At 44.2% G+C, this 20,416-nt stretch overlaps 1 protein-coding gene across 3 annotated transcripts in view; it reads left to right on the top strand.

Moving 5' to 3' along the window:
• Positions 1 to 20,416, top strand: part of SIGLEC1 (sialic acid binding Ig like lectin 1) — a 94,874-nt gene that overhangs the window by 34,528 nt on the left and 39,930 nt on the right. For all 3 annotated transcript variants that reach the window (XM_068274511.1, XM_068274517.1, XM_068274502.1), the window contains exons 6-9: positions 6,234 to 6,488; positions 10,990 to 11,289; positions 14,328 to 14,585; positions 15,756 to 16,052. In XM_068274511.1, the coding sequence (XP_068130612.1) occupies positions 6,234 to 6,488; positions 10,990 to 11,289; positions 14,328 to 14,585; positions 15,756 to 16,052 (1,110 nt within the window). The remainder of the gene's footprint in view (positions 1 to 6,233; positions 6,489 to 10,989; positions 11,290 to 14,327; positions 14,586 to 15,755; positions 16,053 to 20,416) is intronic.

Raw genomic sequence — 20,416 nt, 5'->3', positions numbered from 1 at the left:
TTTTTAGCTTGTTAGGGGGTGTGGATACAGATAATGGCAGTTAGTGCTGTCTGGTTTTCTTCATGCCAGTAGTAAAGATGATGACATGCAGGCTGATTGTGGATCAAACAATATGAACAAATGACATGGCGAATATCAATCATTTCTTGGCGTCTATTTGAAAAGGGCGCCTGGTAAAAAGGGCGCCTGGTGTAGCCCATATATGCCAAATTCGGCTACAAAGGGTGCCTGGTGTAGCCCATATATGCCAAATTCAGCTGCAAAGGGTGCCTGGTGTAGCTCATATATGCCAAATGCGGCTACATAGGGATCCATCCTGGTATAGCCAAAAAAGCTAGTTTTAGTTTATAAAAAGGATGCTGTTATAGGCAAAATTTGTTGGGCTATAAAAGGGCTCTAGAGCTCTAGAGCTGAGAAAAGTGATTACTATGACCTAACATCTCCCTAGTCTCACACAGAACTCTCCCCTGATGGTGCCTAACTAGTGTTGGGCGAACAGTGTTCGCCACTGTTCGGGTTCTGCAGAACATCACCCTGTTCGGGTGATGTTCGCGTTCGGCCGAACACCTGATGGTGTTCGGCCTTTTAAGTTCGGGTTCGCCCCGAACTTCTAATGGCCGCCGAACAGGGCCGAACAGGGCCCCTGTTCGGCCGAATACTGCCCCCCTATGGGGTCGCAGGCATAAGGGGGGAGCATGCCCCGATCGCGGGGGGGGGGTCGGAAATTCCCCCCACCCCCTCCGCTAGCGCTCCCCCCTCTGCCCGCTTCCCCATACAAAAGTTTAAGCAAAGTACCTGTAGTAGATGGCCTGGCAGTGGGCGGCACTGTGGAGTGAGGAGGAGGAGTCCGGAGAGTGACGAGTTGAGGGAGGCCGGGCAGCGGGCGTGAGGTCAGAGAAAGGGCGGAAGTACCACAAGGGTACTTCCGCTGAACCGCCCGCTGCCCGGCCTCCCTCAACTCGTCACTCTCCGGACTCCTCCTCCTCACTCCACAGTGCCGCCCACTGCCAGGCCATCCACTACAGGTACTTTGCTTAAACTTTTGTATGGGGAAGCGGGCAGAGGGGGGAGCGCTAGCGGAGGGGGTGGGGGGAATTTCCGACCCCCCCCCCCCCCGCGATCGGGGCATGCTCCCCCCTTATGCCTGCGACCCCATATGGCCCCCAAAAGCTGGATGTTCGGAAAGTTCGGGGTTCAGCCCGAACATGCCGAACATCTCGGCCATGTTCGGCGAACTTTCCCGAACCCGAACATCCAGGTGTTCGCCCATCACTATGCCTAACCCTAACCCCCCCTGGTGGTACTTAACCCTAACCTCTCCCTGGTGGTGCCTGACCCGAAGACAGCCCCTGGTGATTGCTATGAACTTCTCCCTACTCTCACACAAAACCCTCCCATAGCCCTAACCCCCCAGGTGGTGCCTAACCCTAAGACCCCCTAGGTGGTGCCTAACCCTAAGACCCCCTAGGTGGTGCCTAACCCTAAGACCCCCCCAGGTGGTGCCTAACCCTAAGATCCCCCAGGTGGTGCCTAAGCCTAAGACTCCCCTGGTGGTGCCTAACCCCAAGACTGCCCTGGTGGTGCCCAACTCTAAGACCACCCAGGTGGTGCCTAACCCTAAGACCCCCCCCCCCCCAAGGTCAGGTGGTGCCTAACCCTAAGACCCCCCAGGTGGTGCATAACCCTAAGACCCCGCTGGTGGTGCCTATTCCTAAGACTCCTCTGGTGATGCCTAACTCTAAGACTCCTCTGGTGGTGCCTAACCCTAAGACTTCCCTGGTGGTGACTGGTGAGTACACTAACACTATTGGGATGTGATTCAGGTATATATCTTTGAAATATCATAACCACAACATGAGCTCATGCCATAAAAAATAACTTTTATTACGCATATACAAAACCATCTAATATAAAACGCCCTTAATAAGGTGAGCCAAGTAAAAGTCCCGCAATGCGCACTGCAATATACTGTAAGTAGGGGCGGGGATAATTAAATCGCCTAAACAACCTACTTGAGGCCTGCAGACACAGTCCATGTACTATCCAAACTGCAAATAATTGGATGCGATAATGAGGAGAAAAGATATATCCCAAAATAATTCCTTCATATGTAATAGATCACCTTCTCCTTTAATTGATTTAGAGCCACACTGCAGATTCTACTATAACACATGGTCCGCGTATCAAGTATCTCCAGTTAGCAGGCATAAGATGACATAAACTTCATGGAGCTGTATGTTGTACTGCCGTCTAAGTCCGTGTTAAACTTGTCATGGGTGCAACAGAATAGAAAAATAAAACGGTCTCACCATAGTCGCTATCATATCTTAGTAAGCCAGCTGAATTCTCATCAGCAACCCTAAGACCCCCCAGGTGGTGCCTAACCCTAAGACCCCCCAGGTGGTGCCTAATCCTAAGACCCCCCAGGTGGTGCCTAACCCTAAGACCCCCCAAGTGGTGCCTAACCCGAAGACCCCCCCAGGTGGTGCCTAACTCTATGTCCCCCCTGGTGGTGCCTAGCCCTAAACCCCCTTAGTGGTGCCTAACCCTAAGACTGCCCCCCGCTTGTGATGCCTAATCCTACCCCCCCCCCCCTGAACCCCGAATCAAAAATCTCGGCTATAAATGGGTGCCCTTTTGTAGCTGAATCAAAAACCTTGTAGCCAAAAACCTTGTAGCCGGAAATAAAAATATGGGCTACAAAGGGCCACCCTACTGTAGCCGAAAACCTTGTAGCCCGAAAAAAATATGGGCTAGAAAGGGGTGCCCTACTGTAGCCGAAAGTAGCCAAATAAAATATGGGCTACCAAGGGGCGCCCTCTTTTAGCCTATATCAAAACTCGGGCGCCCTTTTTTTTACCACCCTGTAGCCCATATTTGCAGTAATAACATTGATGTCTATGGAGGCGCCCTTTTCATACTGGCAGCTCAGGTGCCCTTTTCAACGGATCCCATTTCTTGATCTCACTTATATTTTTTAACTTTTCACTTTGCAATGTATTGATTTATTTTTCCCCTTTTCACCAAAGTTCCTCTTTAAGGGTGAAATGTAACTGATGGTAGGGCCAATAAAGTAAAAAACAAAAACAAAGAACAAACAAAAAACTGGGTCTTTTACATAAAACCTAAATTAAAGAGACTCCGTAACAAAAATTGCATCCTATTTTTTATCATCCTACAAGTTCCAAAAGCTATTCTAATGTGTTCTGGCTTACTGCAGCACTTTCTGCTATCACCATCTCTGTAATAAATCAACTTATCTCTCTCTTGTCAGACTTGTCAGCCTGTGTCTGTAAGGCTGCCAAGTTCTTCAGTGTTGTGGTTCTGTGATGCATCTCCCCCCTCCAGGCCCCTCTCTGCACACTGCCTGTGTATTATTTAGATTAGGGCAGCTTCTCTCTTATCTTTTACAAGCTGGATAAATCCTCCTCTGAGCTGGCTGGGCTTTCACATACTGAGGAATTACATACAGGCAGAGCTGTCTGCACTCTGCAGGAAGAAACAGCCTGACACTTCAGTGGAAGATAGCTGCAGGGGGAAAGAAACACACAAATGATCTCTTGAGATTCAAAAGGAAGGCTGTATACAGCCTGCTTGTGTATGAATGTATTTTCTATGTGTGAACATACTGTACATCAACCTACTTCCTGTTTTGGTGGCCATTTTGTTTGTTTATAAACAAACTTTTTAAAACTGTTTTTAACCACTTTTAATGCGGCGAGGAGTGGCGAAATTGTGACAGAGGGTAATAGGAGATGTCCCCTAACGCACTGGTATGTTTACTTTTGTGCGATTTTAACAATACAGATTCTCTTTAAGAAGTTTTTATCTGGATGCAGACTAAAGAACAGTCCTGCAAACGTTCTATTTATTTTCTGCAAAAAAAAAAAAAAAAAAAAAGGAAATGTAGAATGTACTAAATTGTATCACTTCCTCTTTTGCTAAAAACAATTTATGGGAACATTATTTCCATGGAGGTTTTTTTTTGTTTTGTTTTTTCATTTTTTGTTTTTTCATTTTTAATAAAAGGGCATTTATAGTTTTGTTTCTTTATTTTCACGCAAGTGGAAGTTTCCTTTCATGCCTGTGGCTAAATGGGGATGCGATATGTAACAATAAATAAATATTTACAGTGGTTGCATATTTCTGTAAATCAGATACGGGTCGGAAGCCACAAATCACTGTTATTCTGGGTGTGTAGACTTCACTTGTATAATTATGAGAGTACTAATACTGGGATGGATCAAGGATAATGTCTGGAGAAAGTTCCTCTCACCTCATGCTGGGATTACACCGTACAATTCTCTGTTAGATTTTTCTGTTAGATTCTCTAAACTCAACATGTTGGAAATGTATCTATCTTACCATCTATCTGCCGAGCAATTAGGCATTGTTCTACTCAGCACTAGGAGATGACCAGAAGACAATGCACCAGAGATAATGACCAGTCTCTACAGAAAATAATCGAATTATGCATTCTAACAGATAATCTAACAGAAAAATCTAACAGAAAATCTAACAGAAAATCTAACAGAAAATCTAACAGAAAATCTAACAGAAAATCTAACAGAAAAATCTAACAGAAGAATCTAACAGAAAATTGTATGGTGTAATCTCAGCATCACACAGATCAAGTTGTAGTTACAATGTGGCCCCGGGGCAAAATTCACCTGGAGGCCCCCTGGCAGACCCTTCCCCCCCAACAGACCTGACCCCCACTAGCAGCATTTCCCTGCAGGGTTCCTTTTTATGTCTGCCAAACTCCCCCAGGGCTAGCGATGATCGCAATCTGCTAATTACGATTAGGCCTAATTACGCATACATTTTCGCAATAACGTCTATACGTAATTACAAATTCGCAATTCAATTGACTTTGTATAATCATTCGTAATTACGAATTAATTTACGTGTAATTTACGCGTAATTTCGTGCCGATTTTGACAGTGCATTGCAAAGTCCCCATACATCGTATTGCTACCAAAATTGCTACATATGTTAATGAGGATAGTGGGTACAAGTAAAAAAAAAAGATATTTTTCAAAAAGACCTTGTCATTTTTGAGAAAATCGATTTTAAAAATAAAAATAAAAATGGTTTGTACACCCAGAAAAATAATTAAAAAAAAAAAAATTTGTTGTATTTTTTAAATCGAATCAAAAACTAAAAGGTCTTTTTGAACAATTATTTTTGTAACTTGTACCAACTATTCTCCTTAACATATGTAGCAATTTTGGTAGCTATACCATGTATGGGGGCTTTGCTATGCACCACCAAAGTTCCCACAAAATTAAACGTAAGTTACGCATAAATTCAAGCTTAATTACGAATGGTAACAAATAACTACGAAATTAATTACGCTATTCCCCTGAAATTTCACATTACGATTATGATGCGTAATTGCGTATTACGATGCGTATTATGCATGGGCGTAATTTCTGCACATCACTACCCAGGGCCCCATCTTCATCCGATCTTGTGTGGCCGCTGTACCCACGCTGGTCTGACTCACGATTTTCGCCCATGGCGGTCGCTATCGTTCACCATAGTCAAGTTCACACCAGCTTCAGGGGAGTAACTAAAAACCATGGGGCCTCCCAGCAAAACTTTGAAGGGTACCCCAATGCTCACACCCCTTCCCTTGCCTCCCCCTGGTGACCCTCACAGCCTGGGGGCCCATTCTGCACGGGTCATAAAACAAGTGTGGGCATGGTAATCTTCACACCCATAACAAGTGTAGCCACAAAACCACCTGATCTGAAGCGTGGACCCCTGTATCGGAGGGAGTGATGTAGTAGTTGGTGCCCCCTGACAGCTCTGGGCCCACCTGCAGTCGCAGGAGCTGCTCCCCTGTAGTCACGCCCCTGACCAGCATGTGTACATAGCTTAACAATCTAGAGGGCAGTGGGGTGAAGGCACTAAGGGAATACACAATGGGGTTAGCAGATTCAGCTCAAATTCTACCTAAAACAAATGATAAGCTTATTAGTCAAATGACCCCCTAATGATGTCAGTTCAGGGCTTCACTGCAAATAGTGATATACCTGTAAAATGCAAAATTACGTTTTTGCACAGCAGCCAGCAAGGCAGAGAAGTCTCTAAAGTACTCCTAAGAGGTCCAACAGGTACCCAAAACACAATGTACTGATTACTGTAGCAACCAGAAACCTCCTACATTGTGTCTGTGTTCTGTGTTCTGCTGCTTATTAACTTGCTAACTTTTGTCTGTGTTGTAGCTGCCAGAGCCATCGTGAGCCCTTATGCTGATGTGAAGGAAGGAGAACCTGTCACGCTGACATGTGAAGTTCTGGGGGTCAGACCTGAGGAGGTCCATTACAGCTGGTGGAAGAACAATATCTGGATCAAAGAGGGTTCCGTGAGGTCTCTGATGTTCCATGAAATTACTAGCAGTGACTCCGGTTACTATTACTGCAAGGTGCAAAATGACCTGGGCAGCGACACCTCTCCACCAATTACACTAAACGTCATATGTAAGCCATCTCTCTGTTCTGTCTGTGAAAGACTACTTATTATTATGTATTTATATAGCACTGACATCTTCTGCAGCACTGTACAGAGTACATCAGGGGAGGACTGGGACATTTTGGCCTGGAGGGAAAACACAAACTAGAGGCCCGTTTTCACCACTGCCCAAGCCCAAATGACAACACACACGTGCTCCACGTGCTATATGTCAGTAGTCACATGGGAAATGCAGTAAGAACCCTTGAGGGACAACGGCTGGGGTTTTCGTCGCATTCAGAATTTATCATCAGAATTCACCTGCAAGCAGCCCTTCTGGAGTCTGTTGACTGTCAAAAACTTTTCAACCTAGACAATACCGTATGTAGCTGTGCACATGCAGTCATTTTAACAATGATGAGAGACTAGACAGATTTTTTTTCCCATGGACCCTGCTGGCAAGCTTCTGCTCTGCATCATGCTGTGCATATTTACCAGCTTGCCTGCCCTCTAATTGCTCTGAAATTGGGCGTTTATTTCTCTCAGCCAGCCTAGTGGTTCACATTGCCTTATACAAAAACATGAAAGCACTAGGCACTGTACCAGCCCTAAATCATTAAATGAGAGGCAGCCTGGGGGGAAATCTCCCCCTTTCCCCCCTGGCCAGTCCTCCCATGGAGTACATAGTCATATCACTGACTGTACTCAGAGGCACTCACAATCTAATCCCTACCATAGTCATAGTCTAACGTCATACCATATTATTATTATGTATTTATATAGCACTAACCTCTTCTGCAGCACTTTAGCAGTGGTCCCCAACCTTTTTCAGCTCGGGACCGCTATCCGACCAAAGATTTCTCTGGGGATCGGGGGGAGGAGTGTTCGAGGTTGGACAGTGTTGTGCGCAGCGGGTTAAGTGGGGGGGCGGGGGATCGGGTGCGGAGGCATAACTAGCATAGTTGCCCCAGTATAGGGAGTTTAATTGCCCTAGTATAGCTAGTATAGTTACCCCAGTATGGCTAGTATAGTTCCCCAGTATGGGTAGTATAGTGCCCCAGTATAGCTAGTATCAAAGTTCCCCAGTATAATTGCTCCACTATAGCTAGTATAGTGCCCCAGTATAGCTAGTATAGTGCCCCAGTATGGGTAGTATAGTGCCCCAGTATAGCTAGTATCAAAGTGCCCCAGTATAGTTGCTCCAGTATAGCTAGTATAGTACCCCAGTATGGGTGGTATAGTGCCCCAGTGTAGCTAGTATAATACTCCAGTATGGGTAGTATAGTTCCCCAGAATTGTTGCTCCAGTATATGCTCCTCCTCCCCCCTGACCCCCCCCCCTTCCCCACGGCCGCCGATGCTGCTACCTTAGCTGGCGGCCGCTTTCTCTCTTATATTCTCCTCTCCTGCGTGTTATTTTTCTTCTCAGCAGCGTACCCCACAGCTGCTGTGATGAGGCAGGAAGCAGGAGAGCGGTTGCCCTGGTAACGGCGATACACATTGCCGCTACAGGAAGCTGCTCTCCTTTTCTGCCTCCACACAGCAGCCACGGGGCACGCTGCTGTGAATCCAAATAACATGCAGGAGAGGAGAATATAAGAGAGAAAGCGGCCGTCAGCTAAGGTAACAGTAGCGCGGCCGCGGGCCAGAGGTGAAGGCAAGAGGCTAGACCCGTGGACTACCCGCAAACTGCCCACGGACTGGCAGTGGGCCTTGGACCCCTGCTTTACAGAGTACATAGTCATGTCGCTGACTGTCCTCAGAAGAGCTCACAATCGAATCCTACCATAGTCATAGTCTAATGTCCTACCATATTATTATTATGTATTTATATAGAACTGACATCTTCTGCAGCACTGTACAGAGTACAGAGTCACGTCACTGACTGTCTTCAGAAGAGCTCACAATCGAATCCCTACCATAGTTATAGTCTAATGTTGTACCATATTATTATGTATTTATAGAGCACTGACATCTTCTGCAGCACTGTACAGAGTCATGTCACTGACTGTCCTCAGATGACCTCACAATCTAACCCTTACTATAGTCATAGGCTAATGTCCTCCTATATTATTATTATTATGTATTTATATAGCACTGACATCTTCTGTAGCACTGCACAGAGTACATAGTCATGTCACTGACTGTCCTCAGAGGAGCTCAGTCTAATCCTACCATAGTCATAGTTTAATGTCCTACCATATTATTATTATCTGACCTTTAATGTGCAAATTACAGTGATTGTACCTGTATTCTTTTGACTGCATAGCTTTCTGATTGAACTGGATTTTATATTATTATGCAAGATGGTTAGTGATGAGCACAGATTTCACATAATCGTAATTTAGCATCATAATTTCGCAATCACAGTGCAAAATTGTAATGCAAAATTTCAGGTAAAATCGTAAGTAATTTCGTTTGTAAATGTAATCAGGAAATTTTGTGTAGTTTTCATGTAATTTCGTGCCAACTTTAGAGGTTAACCTCCTGAGCGGTATGGACGAGCTCAGCTCGTCCATCACCGCCGGAGGCTGCCGCTCAGGCCCTGCTGGGCCGATTCTCTTCAAATAAAAAGCAGCACACGCAGCCGGCACTTTGCCAGCCGCGTGTGCTGCCTGATCGCCGCCGCTCTGCGGCGATCCGCCGCGAGCAGCGGCGAAAGAGGGTCCCCCCAGCCGCCTGAGCCCAGCGTAGCCGGAACAAAAAGTTCCGGCCAGCGCTAAGGGCTGGATCGGAGGCGGCTGACGTCAGGACGTCGGCTGACGTCCATGACGTCACTCCGCTCGTCGCTATGGCGACGATCTAAGCAAAACAAGGAAGGCCGCTCATTGCGGCCTTCCTTGTTTATTCTGGGCGCCGGAGGCGATCGGAAGAACGCCTCCGGAGCGCCCTCTAGTGGGCTTTCATGCAGCCAACTTTCAGTTGGCTGCATGAAATAGTTTTTTTTTAATTAAAAAAAAAACCCTCCCGCAGCCGCCCTGGCGATCTCAATAGAACGCCGGGGAGGTTAATAGCCAATCCCTCATACTTGCTTTGGTCACCAAAATTGGTATGTAAGGGGAGGAGAATATGGCAAAAAAAGACCTTGTAGTTTTTGAGAAAAGCAATCTTAAAAATGCAAAGAAGAAATGGTTTTTAAACTGATATTTTTCTGAGTTGCATTTTTAAAATTGATTTTTTTTTAAACTTCAAGGTCTTTTTGAATTATTTTTTTGCCTTGTTCCCACTCTTCCCCTTAATCACTTGACCACTAAGGGGTTTTCCCCTTTAGGACCACAGCAATTTTCACCTGTCAGCGCTCTTCCCTTTTTTTCGCCAATAACTTAATCACAACTAATCACAACAACATGATCTATATCCTTTTTTTTTGTTTGTTTTTCACCACCAATTAGGCTTTCTTTGGTAGGAACATTATGCTAAGAATTATTTTATTCTAAACACGTTTTAATCGCAATAATAAGGGAAAAAAATGATTTGCTCTATTTTTCCCGGTTATTACAACGCTTAAAAATTTTCCCTAGTACAATGTATGGCACCAAATATTTTATTTGGAAATAAAAGTGCATTTTTTCTGTACCAGGTTTGAGGCTTGTGCCATTAACAGTGCAAAAATGGCAGCAATGAAAATTTCCCCTTTAAAATCAATAGGTGAATTTTGATTGGCTTTTGTAGGCACCAACCACTTTTCTGAATATTAATCCCAGTCACCCACTGATCAACAGTGCAAAGTTTGAGAACCCTGCCATTAACAGTGTAAGAATGGCTGCAGTTTACATTTTCCCAGTGAAATTTGTATTTGTCTCCGCCCCCTTTTTGGTTATGGTAATAAAAAGTATCCTATACTTTATTCCAGGTAATGTACTATGTGTGTGCCAAATTTCATTCAAATCAGTTCAGCCATTGTTGCGTGATCGAGTAACAAACATCCAAACTTTTGCATTCATAATATTAGTGAGATACACAGAAAACTGTTCCAGGCATTTTCCATCTTTACTGCCTCTGACTGAAGCCAATCCTGATGTCATTTAATCCCTTACTCTTTTTTTCTCCTGCCTTAAATGGTGTATGCATTGCTAGCCCTTCTCTCCACTCTCCGCTCTGTAGGAACTGCACTGTCATAACTAGCTTGCTTTGTAAACACATGTGAGCACAGCATAAATTGCACTTCACCAGCTTTTGCAAAAGGGTGTGGTGTATTTCCCTTCTCAGCTTTGTGTCACACTGAACTGCCCTCAGCTAATCAGTGAGGAGCAGGACTGTGGGTTGGGAGATAACAAGCTTCCCTCTCCCTGGAAATGTACCAGAATAGAGACAGGCTGAATGAAATAAGATTCATTACAGCAGACACATTTATGATTATATTGGAATGCTTGCCATGCAAGGTCAGGATGTAGACTACATTTTAAACACAGAGCAGTGGGTAAATAGAATTTGATTTTATGGCTTCAATTGCCTCTAGATCACAAGGAAAAATAATTGGACTTCGGTAAGAGTTTGCAGGGGAGATCAGGCTTCTTTATTTCTATTGCAGATCCCCCAAGATCCCCATCTCTCACATCCTTCCTGGAGACTCAGCTTGGGGACATGGCCCAGGTCCGCTGCACTGTAGACAGCAACCCCTTCTCAGATCTGACGCTGTACAAGAACGGTATTGCCATTGCCAGCACCACCTCTCATGGGGCTCCCAACCAGAGGCTTCAGGTGACCTCTGCCAAGAACTACCTCAATCTGGCCATCCAGGAGGTGAAGATACTCGACAAAGGGACTTACAGCTGCCTAGCCAAGAACGCAATCGGGAATTCATCTGCCAGCATCCAGCTCACCGTAGAACGTTAGTACATTTTATTATTAGTATTTTTTATTTACATAGCACCAACATCATCCGTAGAGCTGTACACAGTACAAAACAAACAGTGGGGGACATAGATACATGAGATGTTCAAAACTCTGTACAATCAGGACATCCAGCAGACAGGAAATACATAGATAGTTGATGAGTGGATTGAGACATCACCAATACTGGCACACGTACATATGATAAATTACAGCAGAATAAGAAACACTAGGAGGCGGCCCCTGCCCTTGTGAGCTTACAATCTAGAGGGAAGTGGGTTGGAGACATTAGGTAAAGAGACACAGGCCCATATGCAATTAACTTTTTCTCCTGAGTTTTCCCCTAGAAGATAATTTTTCATCTTCGCTTTAGATTCACTATTTAGCACTTTGCAATGGAAAAAGTACCAAAAAGTAGATTAACCAGTTCGGCTTACTCGTCCAGATAGCCACTGCTGCTGCCGCCTAATGGTGCGCGCAATCGGGCACACCCCCACGCACGCTCCCGCCGCCCGCCGCTAGCTCCCCGATCAGTGAATGGGAATATAACTCCCATTCACCGATCTAACTTCCCCGGAGAAATACCGACGCTTTCTATTCAGAGAGCACTGTATTTCTGCCCCCAGGAAACTTCTCTTCTTCTTTTTAGTTCCTGGATGCGAGATCGTTCGCATCCAGGACTTTTTTTTTACTGTAATAAAAATAGTAAACTGCACCCACATACATTTTTAATTAAACAATTCTATTAGTTTACATTTAAAATTAGCAGTTTCCCTCCCACACCAAAAATTACCCACATACATTTTTTATAATTTTTTTTTATAAAAATACAATAAAAAACAAAACAAAAACAACATAAATAGTTACCCAAGTTTTTAAATATGCATGTCAAGAGAATATGTTATTATATTATTTAAAATTATAAGCTTATAAATAGTGATGGACGCAAATTGAAAAAATGCACCTTTATTTTTAAGTAAAATATCGGCGCCATAAATTGTGATAGGGACATCATGTAAATGGTGTAATAAGCAGGACAGATGGGCAAATAAAATACATGAGTTTTAATTACAGTAACGTATATTGATTTCAAACTATAATGGCCAAAAACTGAGAAATAATGAATTTTTTTCATTTCTTTCTTAAGCTTCCTGTTAAAATGGATTTAGAAAAAAATAATTCTCAGAAAAATGTACTATCCAAAAAAAGTCTAATTAGTGGCAGAAAAAACAAGATATAGATCAATTAATTGTGATAAGTAGCAATAAAGTTATTGGCGAATGAATGGGAGGTGAACGTTGCTCGGATGCATGAGATTTTCGGCACTGCGGTGCTGAACCGGTTAATTAGTACAATCAAAATTATTTTGAAATTTATTTTTTTTTTGCTTGCTTGTGGTTTAAAAGACATTCTAATGACACATTTGAAAATATTACCTGGCAGAAAGAGTTAATTGCATATTTGCATATGGGCTACAGAGCTTTAGCCGATGAGGAAGTGAACCTCCAATGCTGTCTATATATTTATTTTAAGAGCACTCAGTGATTGGCAGTTGCTCCTTCCAACTTCCAAAATATCGTGGTGGGAGTGGAGTATGAGGGGGGGGGGGGGGCATTTGGCATATTTGTATAGATCTCTTCCAGGGTTGTTGTTTTTTTTTTTAAGTAAACAAAACACTAAAATCCCCCCTTGAGGAGATGGCCTACTCCAAAACCTGTCAACGTTGTCAAATTTCTACTACCTATTATAAGTGACAGCAACATAGGAGAAAAGTAATTTACGGGTTATTTTATTCTGGAAGAACTGTACTTCTTATTAGTATGTGTTTACATGTATTTTACATTTTAAAAATTTTCGCAATAGTGGTCCTTTAAGACACAAAGGTATAAATTCCTCCCTTACAGACAGGTTGTGTTATTTCATCTCCCAGCAATGATTCCTGGTAACAGTTCTTGCATTGGAATAAGAGACTCCAGGCCTCCCGCTGGGCATTACTCTGCCATTATATGATTCTGAGTGTTGTCCTGAGCTATGACCTGGCTCAGTGTGCTGAGAGCCACAGTGACAGCACAATAGCGAATGAGCTGCCCTGCTAATTGCCCGTATTGTAATTGAGTTAAATGCATAAAGTGTGAGTGATGGACAATCAGGACCATGTGAAGATGATTAGGATCATTGACTGTCAGCAGCTCCATCAACAGCTATTCTGGAAACAGCCACCTCCAAGTCCCAAACCCCGGCTAGAATATTCATTTTATACATTGCCTTGTGCAGTTGAGTTACAATAGAATATATACAGGTGAAACTCGAAAAATGAGAATATTGTGAAAAAGTCCAGTTATTTCAGTAATGCAACGTAAAAGGTGAAACTAATATATGACTGCTGAGGTTGCAAATGCACCAGGGCCCCTGGACCAGAGGGGCTCACTCAAGGGCCTTCCTCAACCACAATATTATCTTTTCAATGGCGCTATGCTGAGAATGATCACTTCTATATATGCTTTGAATAGTGGCGGTTGTTAACAAACAGTCCCCCTCCTCTGCTTACACCAGTGGTGCCCATTGGGTAGATCGCAAAGGACTTCATGGTAGATCCCAAGCGCACTACATTTTCCATTCTGTATATACAAGCGTGCTCCTAAAATTGTACATAGGTAGATCATTTTGACTTGCTAATTTTTAAAGTAGCTCTCAAGATGAAAAAGTGTGGGCACCTCTGGCTTACACCTCTCATGTGGTAGATGTTATTGGCAGGATTTTTGTCTTCATATGAATTGTTCTGTATAGGATGCTTGAGGGGCCCAATGAAAAACTTGCAATGGGGCCCAAAGCTCGTTAGCTACGTCACAGCACAAAAGTGAAGTGTTTACTTCTTTTGTGATAGTGGTTCTTTGAATTACAATAAAAAACACAGGAAATAACTCAACAAATCAGTAATTTGATGATAAAAGAACATAGGGAAATCGTGCATCCTGTCTGTCTCCTTTCCTTTGTGGTGTTTCCATGTAACTAAGTGCACTTTATCTTCCTTGGTAGTGGCCAGGGTGGTGGTGTCGCCATCTGCAGACGTAGAAGAAGGCAAGGAGGTCCGGCTGACCTGTGCGGCTACAAGAAGCTCTGAGGAAGGAAGTGGCTACTCCTGGTTCAAGAATGACAACCGGCTGATGGAGGACCCAGAAGGGAACAGCCTCACTTTCCTCAGGGTGTCACCGCAGGACGCTGGCTCCTATTACTGCAGAGTCCATAACAAGCAGGGTGGCAGCACGTCACCGCCGGTCACGCTACATGTGCTCTGTAAGTTCCATTTCCTCCCATTCCCGCAGTGGTCTATTCTCTCTGATTGTAATTAGAGACCACCTTTACCAGAAGATAGTAGTATGGGGTAAAAAATAAATTCGAGACATTGCAAAGGCAGAAGTTAAAAAATAAAAGATAGATCAAGAAATGACTGATGCTTGCCTTGTAATTCGTTCATGTTGTGTGATCCAACATGAGGTCAGCAACTTTACTGGCAGGCATGGGGAAAAAAATGACAGCTCAAACTGCCCTTATCTATAAACACACCCACTAACAAAGTGATATCGTATTCCAGGAGAAAAAAGACTCACAGATGGTCGGCACTACGTAAATTGGCCCTATATGTGTCAGCAGGAAAATATACATCCAATTTAGACATCCACGGTGGCACACTGCGTGCTCAGGACATACATGTCAGGTAATTGTCACAGGTGAAGAGAAAGGTTTAGCCTCAAAAGAAGCACCGCCGTGCGAAACGGCCGTTAGGCTGCCCATACTGCACCCTGCACCCGCTGCCACTCATACCAATCCACGGTAGGATTACATTGTTCCTAACTGCTCCCCATCCCCTTCTTGCACCTCTGACACTGTAGTTGCCATTGGCAGGTTTTGGTGCACCGTATCAATTGCTATGTATAGAGTGCTTGCGGGGTCCCAATGTAAAACTTACATCGGGGCCCACAGCTCCTTAGCTACGCCACTGTGTGCTGATTACGGGCCTATGGATCTGATGCAGTTAAACTGCGGTAAAGTTGCCTTGCCGGGAGCGCACTTGGCAAATTTACCTTTACTAGTGCCATGGGAGCACCACCCATTAGCGCCATGCGCATAATTGCAACAGCACGTGCGTTGCTATGGTAATGCATGGAACAACACCTATCGCAATGCATGCTTTATTGCGGTAACGCACCTGGTGCCAATGCGTTAATCAGAGGAAATCCTCACAGACATGGGAGAACATACAGACTCCAAGCAGATTGTTCACTGGCCAAGGACTGAACCAGGAATTCCCTAGCACTGCAATAGGAGAATGCTATTCACTATCAGCACCATACCACAAATGTCAACATTTTCCAGCAAAAAAGTGTTGAAAAGCTTGTTTGCTCTCATGTGGGTCTCCATATATTGTCTACCAGAGAAGTAACCCGGACCTTTTCTTTCTTGCAGATTCTCCTAGAGACCTCTCTGTAACGTCGCTGGTGTCCAGCCATGACCCGCTGACAGCCGCCATTCGTTGTGCAGTGCGCAGTGACCCGCCTTCTCAGCTCTTCCTGTCCAGAGGAGGAACTCTGGTGGCTTCAAGCCTGCAAAGTCCTTCCAACAAAAGATACAAAGTTCAGTCTTCTGCTAACGTTTTACAGCTGGAGATTCTGGATGTGGTCATGGAGGATGAGGGCACTTACAGCTGCCACGCCAACAACTCCTACGGCCAGACAGCCGGCTCATTAAGATTCATCACTCCGAGTGAGCAGCACATGACTGATCCGTGTTTACAGCTTTATATGTGGTATCATTTATAGGTGCAAGTCGAGATAAGAGAAGTGAATTTCCTAGAGACTGAATATTTTATACAACCCTAGTTCTGCCTCCCATTTCTTTTTAAGTGAACCCGAGGTGAACCTCAGGTCAAAAATTAAATACTTACCTATGGAGAGGGAAGCCTCTCAGGGGCGTAGCTATAATTCATGGGGGCCCCCAGCAAAACTTTGATAAGGCCCGCCTAATGTTCACACCCCTTCCCTTGCTTCCCTTCAGTGCCCTCCACAGCCTTAGGGCTCATCTCACAAGGGCCATAAAACAAGCATGGCCATCATCAGGGCCGGTTCTAGATTTTTTGTTTCCTTGAAGCAAACTTGTGAGGATGCGCAACACCCTCAGTATAGGTAGGTAGCCAGGTATAGTTGCCCTCAGTATAGCTTGGCCAGGCACTCTCTTCACTTCCTGTTTCTGCCTGGTGCTGCCCCCAGACTTCTGCCGTCTGAGGAAGTTGCCTCACTTGGCATCATGGGCGGACCGGGCCTGGTCATCATGATCTTCACACCCATAATAAGTGTAGCCACAAAAACACCTGATCTGAAGGATAGTCGACTGTATCGGAGGAAGGGAAGGTTAGAAGTTGGGCACCCAAAACAGCTTTGGGCCCCCCTGCAGGGACTGTTCCTTTCTAGTCATGCCACAAAGCCTCTTGATCCTCCCACACTGTCCTTCAGACTTCCACCACTGCCCGGGACCGTCCTGCACATTGAGACCGCTCTGCTCTTCATGCGTGAGAGCAGTCACACTGCACCCGCAGGAGTACGACCATGCCTGACCAGTAGTAGCTTGCCAAGTACGGCCGCCCTTGTCCTTGAAGAGGAGCATGGTGCAAGGTTGGTATCTGACTAGCTCTTGTCGGATTCCTGGGGGGAAGGGAGGGGGAGGAGCTTGGCAACGGTGGACCAGAGGGCAGCATGAGAAACCTCTACAGGATCCAGAGGCTTCCCTCTTCATGGGTACGTATTTGACTTTTGACCTGAGATTTAGTTCAGGTACACATTAAAGAGAACCAGAGATGAACCACCCTCTCGTATTTTACCTTATAAATCAGTGGGAACATGACAGTAAACACCTAATCTGCCCTTTGTTTCATTGTTCTCTGTGTAATCTGACTGTTATCACCACTGATAAGAACCCCCGACTGAGAAGTCAGGCTGCTCCGTCTAGCTTTGCTACAGAAAGATTATAGCTAAGTCTGTCTTCTGTGGTGTTATTTCAAGCCCAAGCCTGCCCCCTTGTGGCTTTGCTATAATGACTCAGCAATAATCATTCCCAGCAAAGCCAGATTTAATTGCTCAGTCTGGGATTCTTGTGACTGCTGCTAACAGACACTTTTAGCAGTGAGGATGAAACAGACAGCATGGTAAGTGTTTTCTCTAATGTTCTTACTGATATACATGGTAAAATACACAAGGGTGCTTCGTCTCTGGTTCCCTTTAAATGCATTTGATAGTAAATTTGTACTAATTAGCAATGCACAAAGCCTGTACTTCTTATTACAGTTTATAAGAAGCATTTGGTTGGCTAGGTCCTCTATTTCCCTTTCTTGTTGAGAAATAGTTGCAGTTTAATTGGACAGACCAGGCCTCTAGCCGCTGTTCAAACTCCCCCCCCCCCCCCCCCCCAGTCCTATCATCACCTATATGAGGTAGCCAAGAAGGAGATGGAACAGGGGAACAGTGTGTCTTTTCTTATGAGCACAGAGCTGATCACCCGACACCTCCACTACTTCCCTCTTCTCCTGAGGAATTAACTCTTTATGGTGAGCACGGCAGCTACAGCTCAGCTGAGTTTTATCTCCCTGTCCTGACTCAGTCTATGTAAAAAACACATTTAACACCTTCCACACCCTACACGGTGTCTTTCTAGAAAGGGTTAAATAAAAGAGAAGTGTGTGGGAGGAGATGAATGTTTTATTAGTGTTACACACGGAGCAGGGAGGAACTTGACAAGAAGATGATGAGACACTGCTGTGCTGCAGCTGCAGTGCTGAGCACAAAGAGTTATCAACAGAAGAGGGAGGTGTTGGGCGGAGTCAAGTGATTCTGAGGAGAATGAGTAGGGGTGCTGGGAAGTGATAGCTGTTTACTAGTTGAGGGAACACTCACTCTCCTGGCAGCTCGCTCAGTCTGGAGCAGCTACAAGAAAAGGGAAAATATTTCACGAGTAATGGCATGGTCCTCTATTTGTCTTTGCTAATAAAAAAAATGGTAAACTGGCCTTTTTGTTATGTACTAAACATGCTTTTATACATACATTTTTTTTATTTATTTTTTTAGAAAAATGTTAAATGTTGCCCATGAATCCATCTGTTTGTATGATTTTTTTCCCAATTACGTGAAGAATTATTCATTTTCCTTAAAGTTTATTTATTTATCTATTTTAGTATTTATATAGCGCCTACATATTACCAGGGCTGTGGAGTCGGTCCAAAAATCCACCGACTCAGACTCCTCAGTTTAGGATTCCACCGACTCCGACTCCGACTCCACGACTCCGACTCCTCTAATTTGCATATTACAATTTTGTTGATTAAAAGTATGTAACATGAAATTCATCTCTTAACTGCCAACGCTTAGGAATTTTACAAGACAACTGAAGTGAGAAGGATATGTAGACTACTATATTTATTCCCTTTAGACTAAAACTAGTCCTTGGTAAGAGTAGTTGTAAAAGGTACAGACCGGAACAAAGAACATCTATCAGGCCCTAGGCAATGTAAGTGTGGGTACATGTAAGAATGATGTGCAGGTACTCTGCAGGGGAATGAGGAGATTCTTCCTCTATTACACGTTCTTCATGCACAATCTGAACAAGGTTTATGGGTGACAGACAACACCTCTGTGTTCAATGTGCACAGCATTCTCAGTGGATTCCCTGCGGCTGTGTGGGGAGTGCATATGTAGAGTATAGTACTACTGTGTAACAAAGTAAACCTGAGACAGATGAAATTAAAGTTTTATACATACCTGGGGCTTCCTCCAGCCGCCTTCAGGATAATCAGTCCCTCGTTGTCCTCCACCACCTGGATCTTCTGCTATGAGTCCAGGTACTTGAGCCAGTCAGGCGTAGTGCGCATGCACGCACTCCGCCGCCAGGAGCATACTACACCTGTGCAGCACTATTGCGCAGGTGCAGAATGTTCCTGGCTGTGGGAGCGGCATGCGGCCGGACAGCGCTGACTGGCTGAATTACCAGGACTCATAGCAGAAGATTCGGGTGGTGGAGGACAGTGAGGGACTAATTAGCCTGAAGGGGGCTGGAGGAAGCCCCAGGTATGTATAAAACTTTACTTTTCATCCGTCTCAGTTACCCTTTAATTTGTAGTCACCAAACCAAATTTTAATAACATATCAAATTATTTTATCAGCAAAGGGAGTGCATACATTTGCATAAATCAGCATCAATGCAGAATTATTTCCATCTCGTTGACCATCTCTATTAGTGACACAGCTACACATCAGGCTTTATTCTTACAGCATAGATGTTATTTAGTATATATAAGAGATTCCTGTGTACGCATCATATATACAGTCACAATCAGATATGTATATCTGACCTTAAAAATACGGGGACTGCTTTATTGAAGCAGCACAAGTAACTAATTTTGATTGGTTTATTTCATTTTTGTGGACTAAGCACAGCTATTACTGTATATATACTGTAATATACATTATTTTTAATGACTATTATCTGAGAAATAGAACATTTTATCATATTTTCTATTTTAATTACAGTTACAAATTCATTAGGAGTCGGAGTCGGTGCATTTTTTCCCGACTCCGACTCCGACTCCAGGCATCCAAAATTGCCCGACTCCACGACTCCGACTCCACGACTCCGACTCCACAGCCCTGCATATTACGCAGCGCTTTACAGAGTATATTGTCTTGTCACTAACTGTCCCTCAGAGGGGCTCACAATCTAATCCCTACCATAATCGTATGTCTATGTATGTATAATGTAGTGCATGTATCATAGTCTAGGGCCGATTTAGGAGGAAGCCAATTAACTTATCTGTATATTTTGGGATGTGAGAGGAATTCGGAGTGCCTGGAGGAAATCCACACAGACACAGGGAGAACATACAAACTCCTTGCAGATGTTGACCTGGCTGGGATTTGAACCGGGGACTAAGCGCTACAAGGCGAGAGTGCTAACCACTAAGCCACCGTGCTAAAATGCATCTCTGGTGTACATTAAAAAACACATAGGTACGCTAATGCTTAAACGTTAGTGTCGCAACACATTGGCCTCAATTCACTAAGCTTTATCAAACACTTTATAAAACA

The sequence above is a fragment of the Hyperolius riggenbachi genome, chromosome 1 (genome assembly GCF_040937935.1).
Source record: "Hyperolius riggenbachi isolate aHypRig1 chromosome 1, aHypRig1.pri, whole genome shotgun sequence".
In the NCBI taxonomy this organism is placed as follows: Eukaryota; Metazoa; Chordata; class Amphibia; order Anura; family Hyperoliidae; genus Hyperolius; species Hyperolius riggenbachi.
This window is presented reverse-complemented; position numbering and strand designations above follow the sequence as displayed.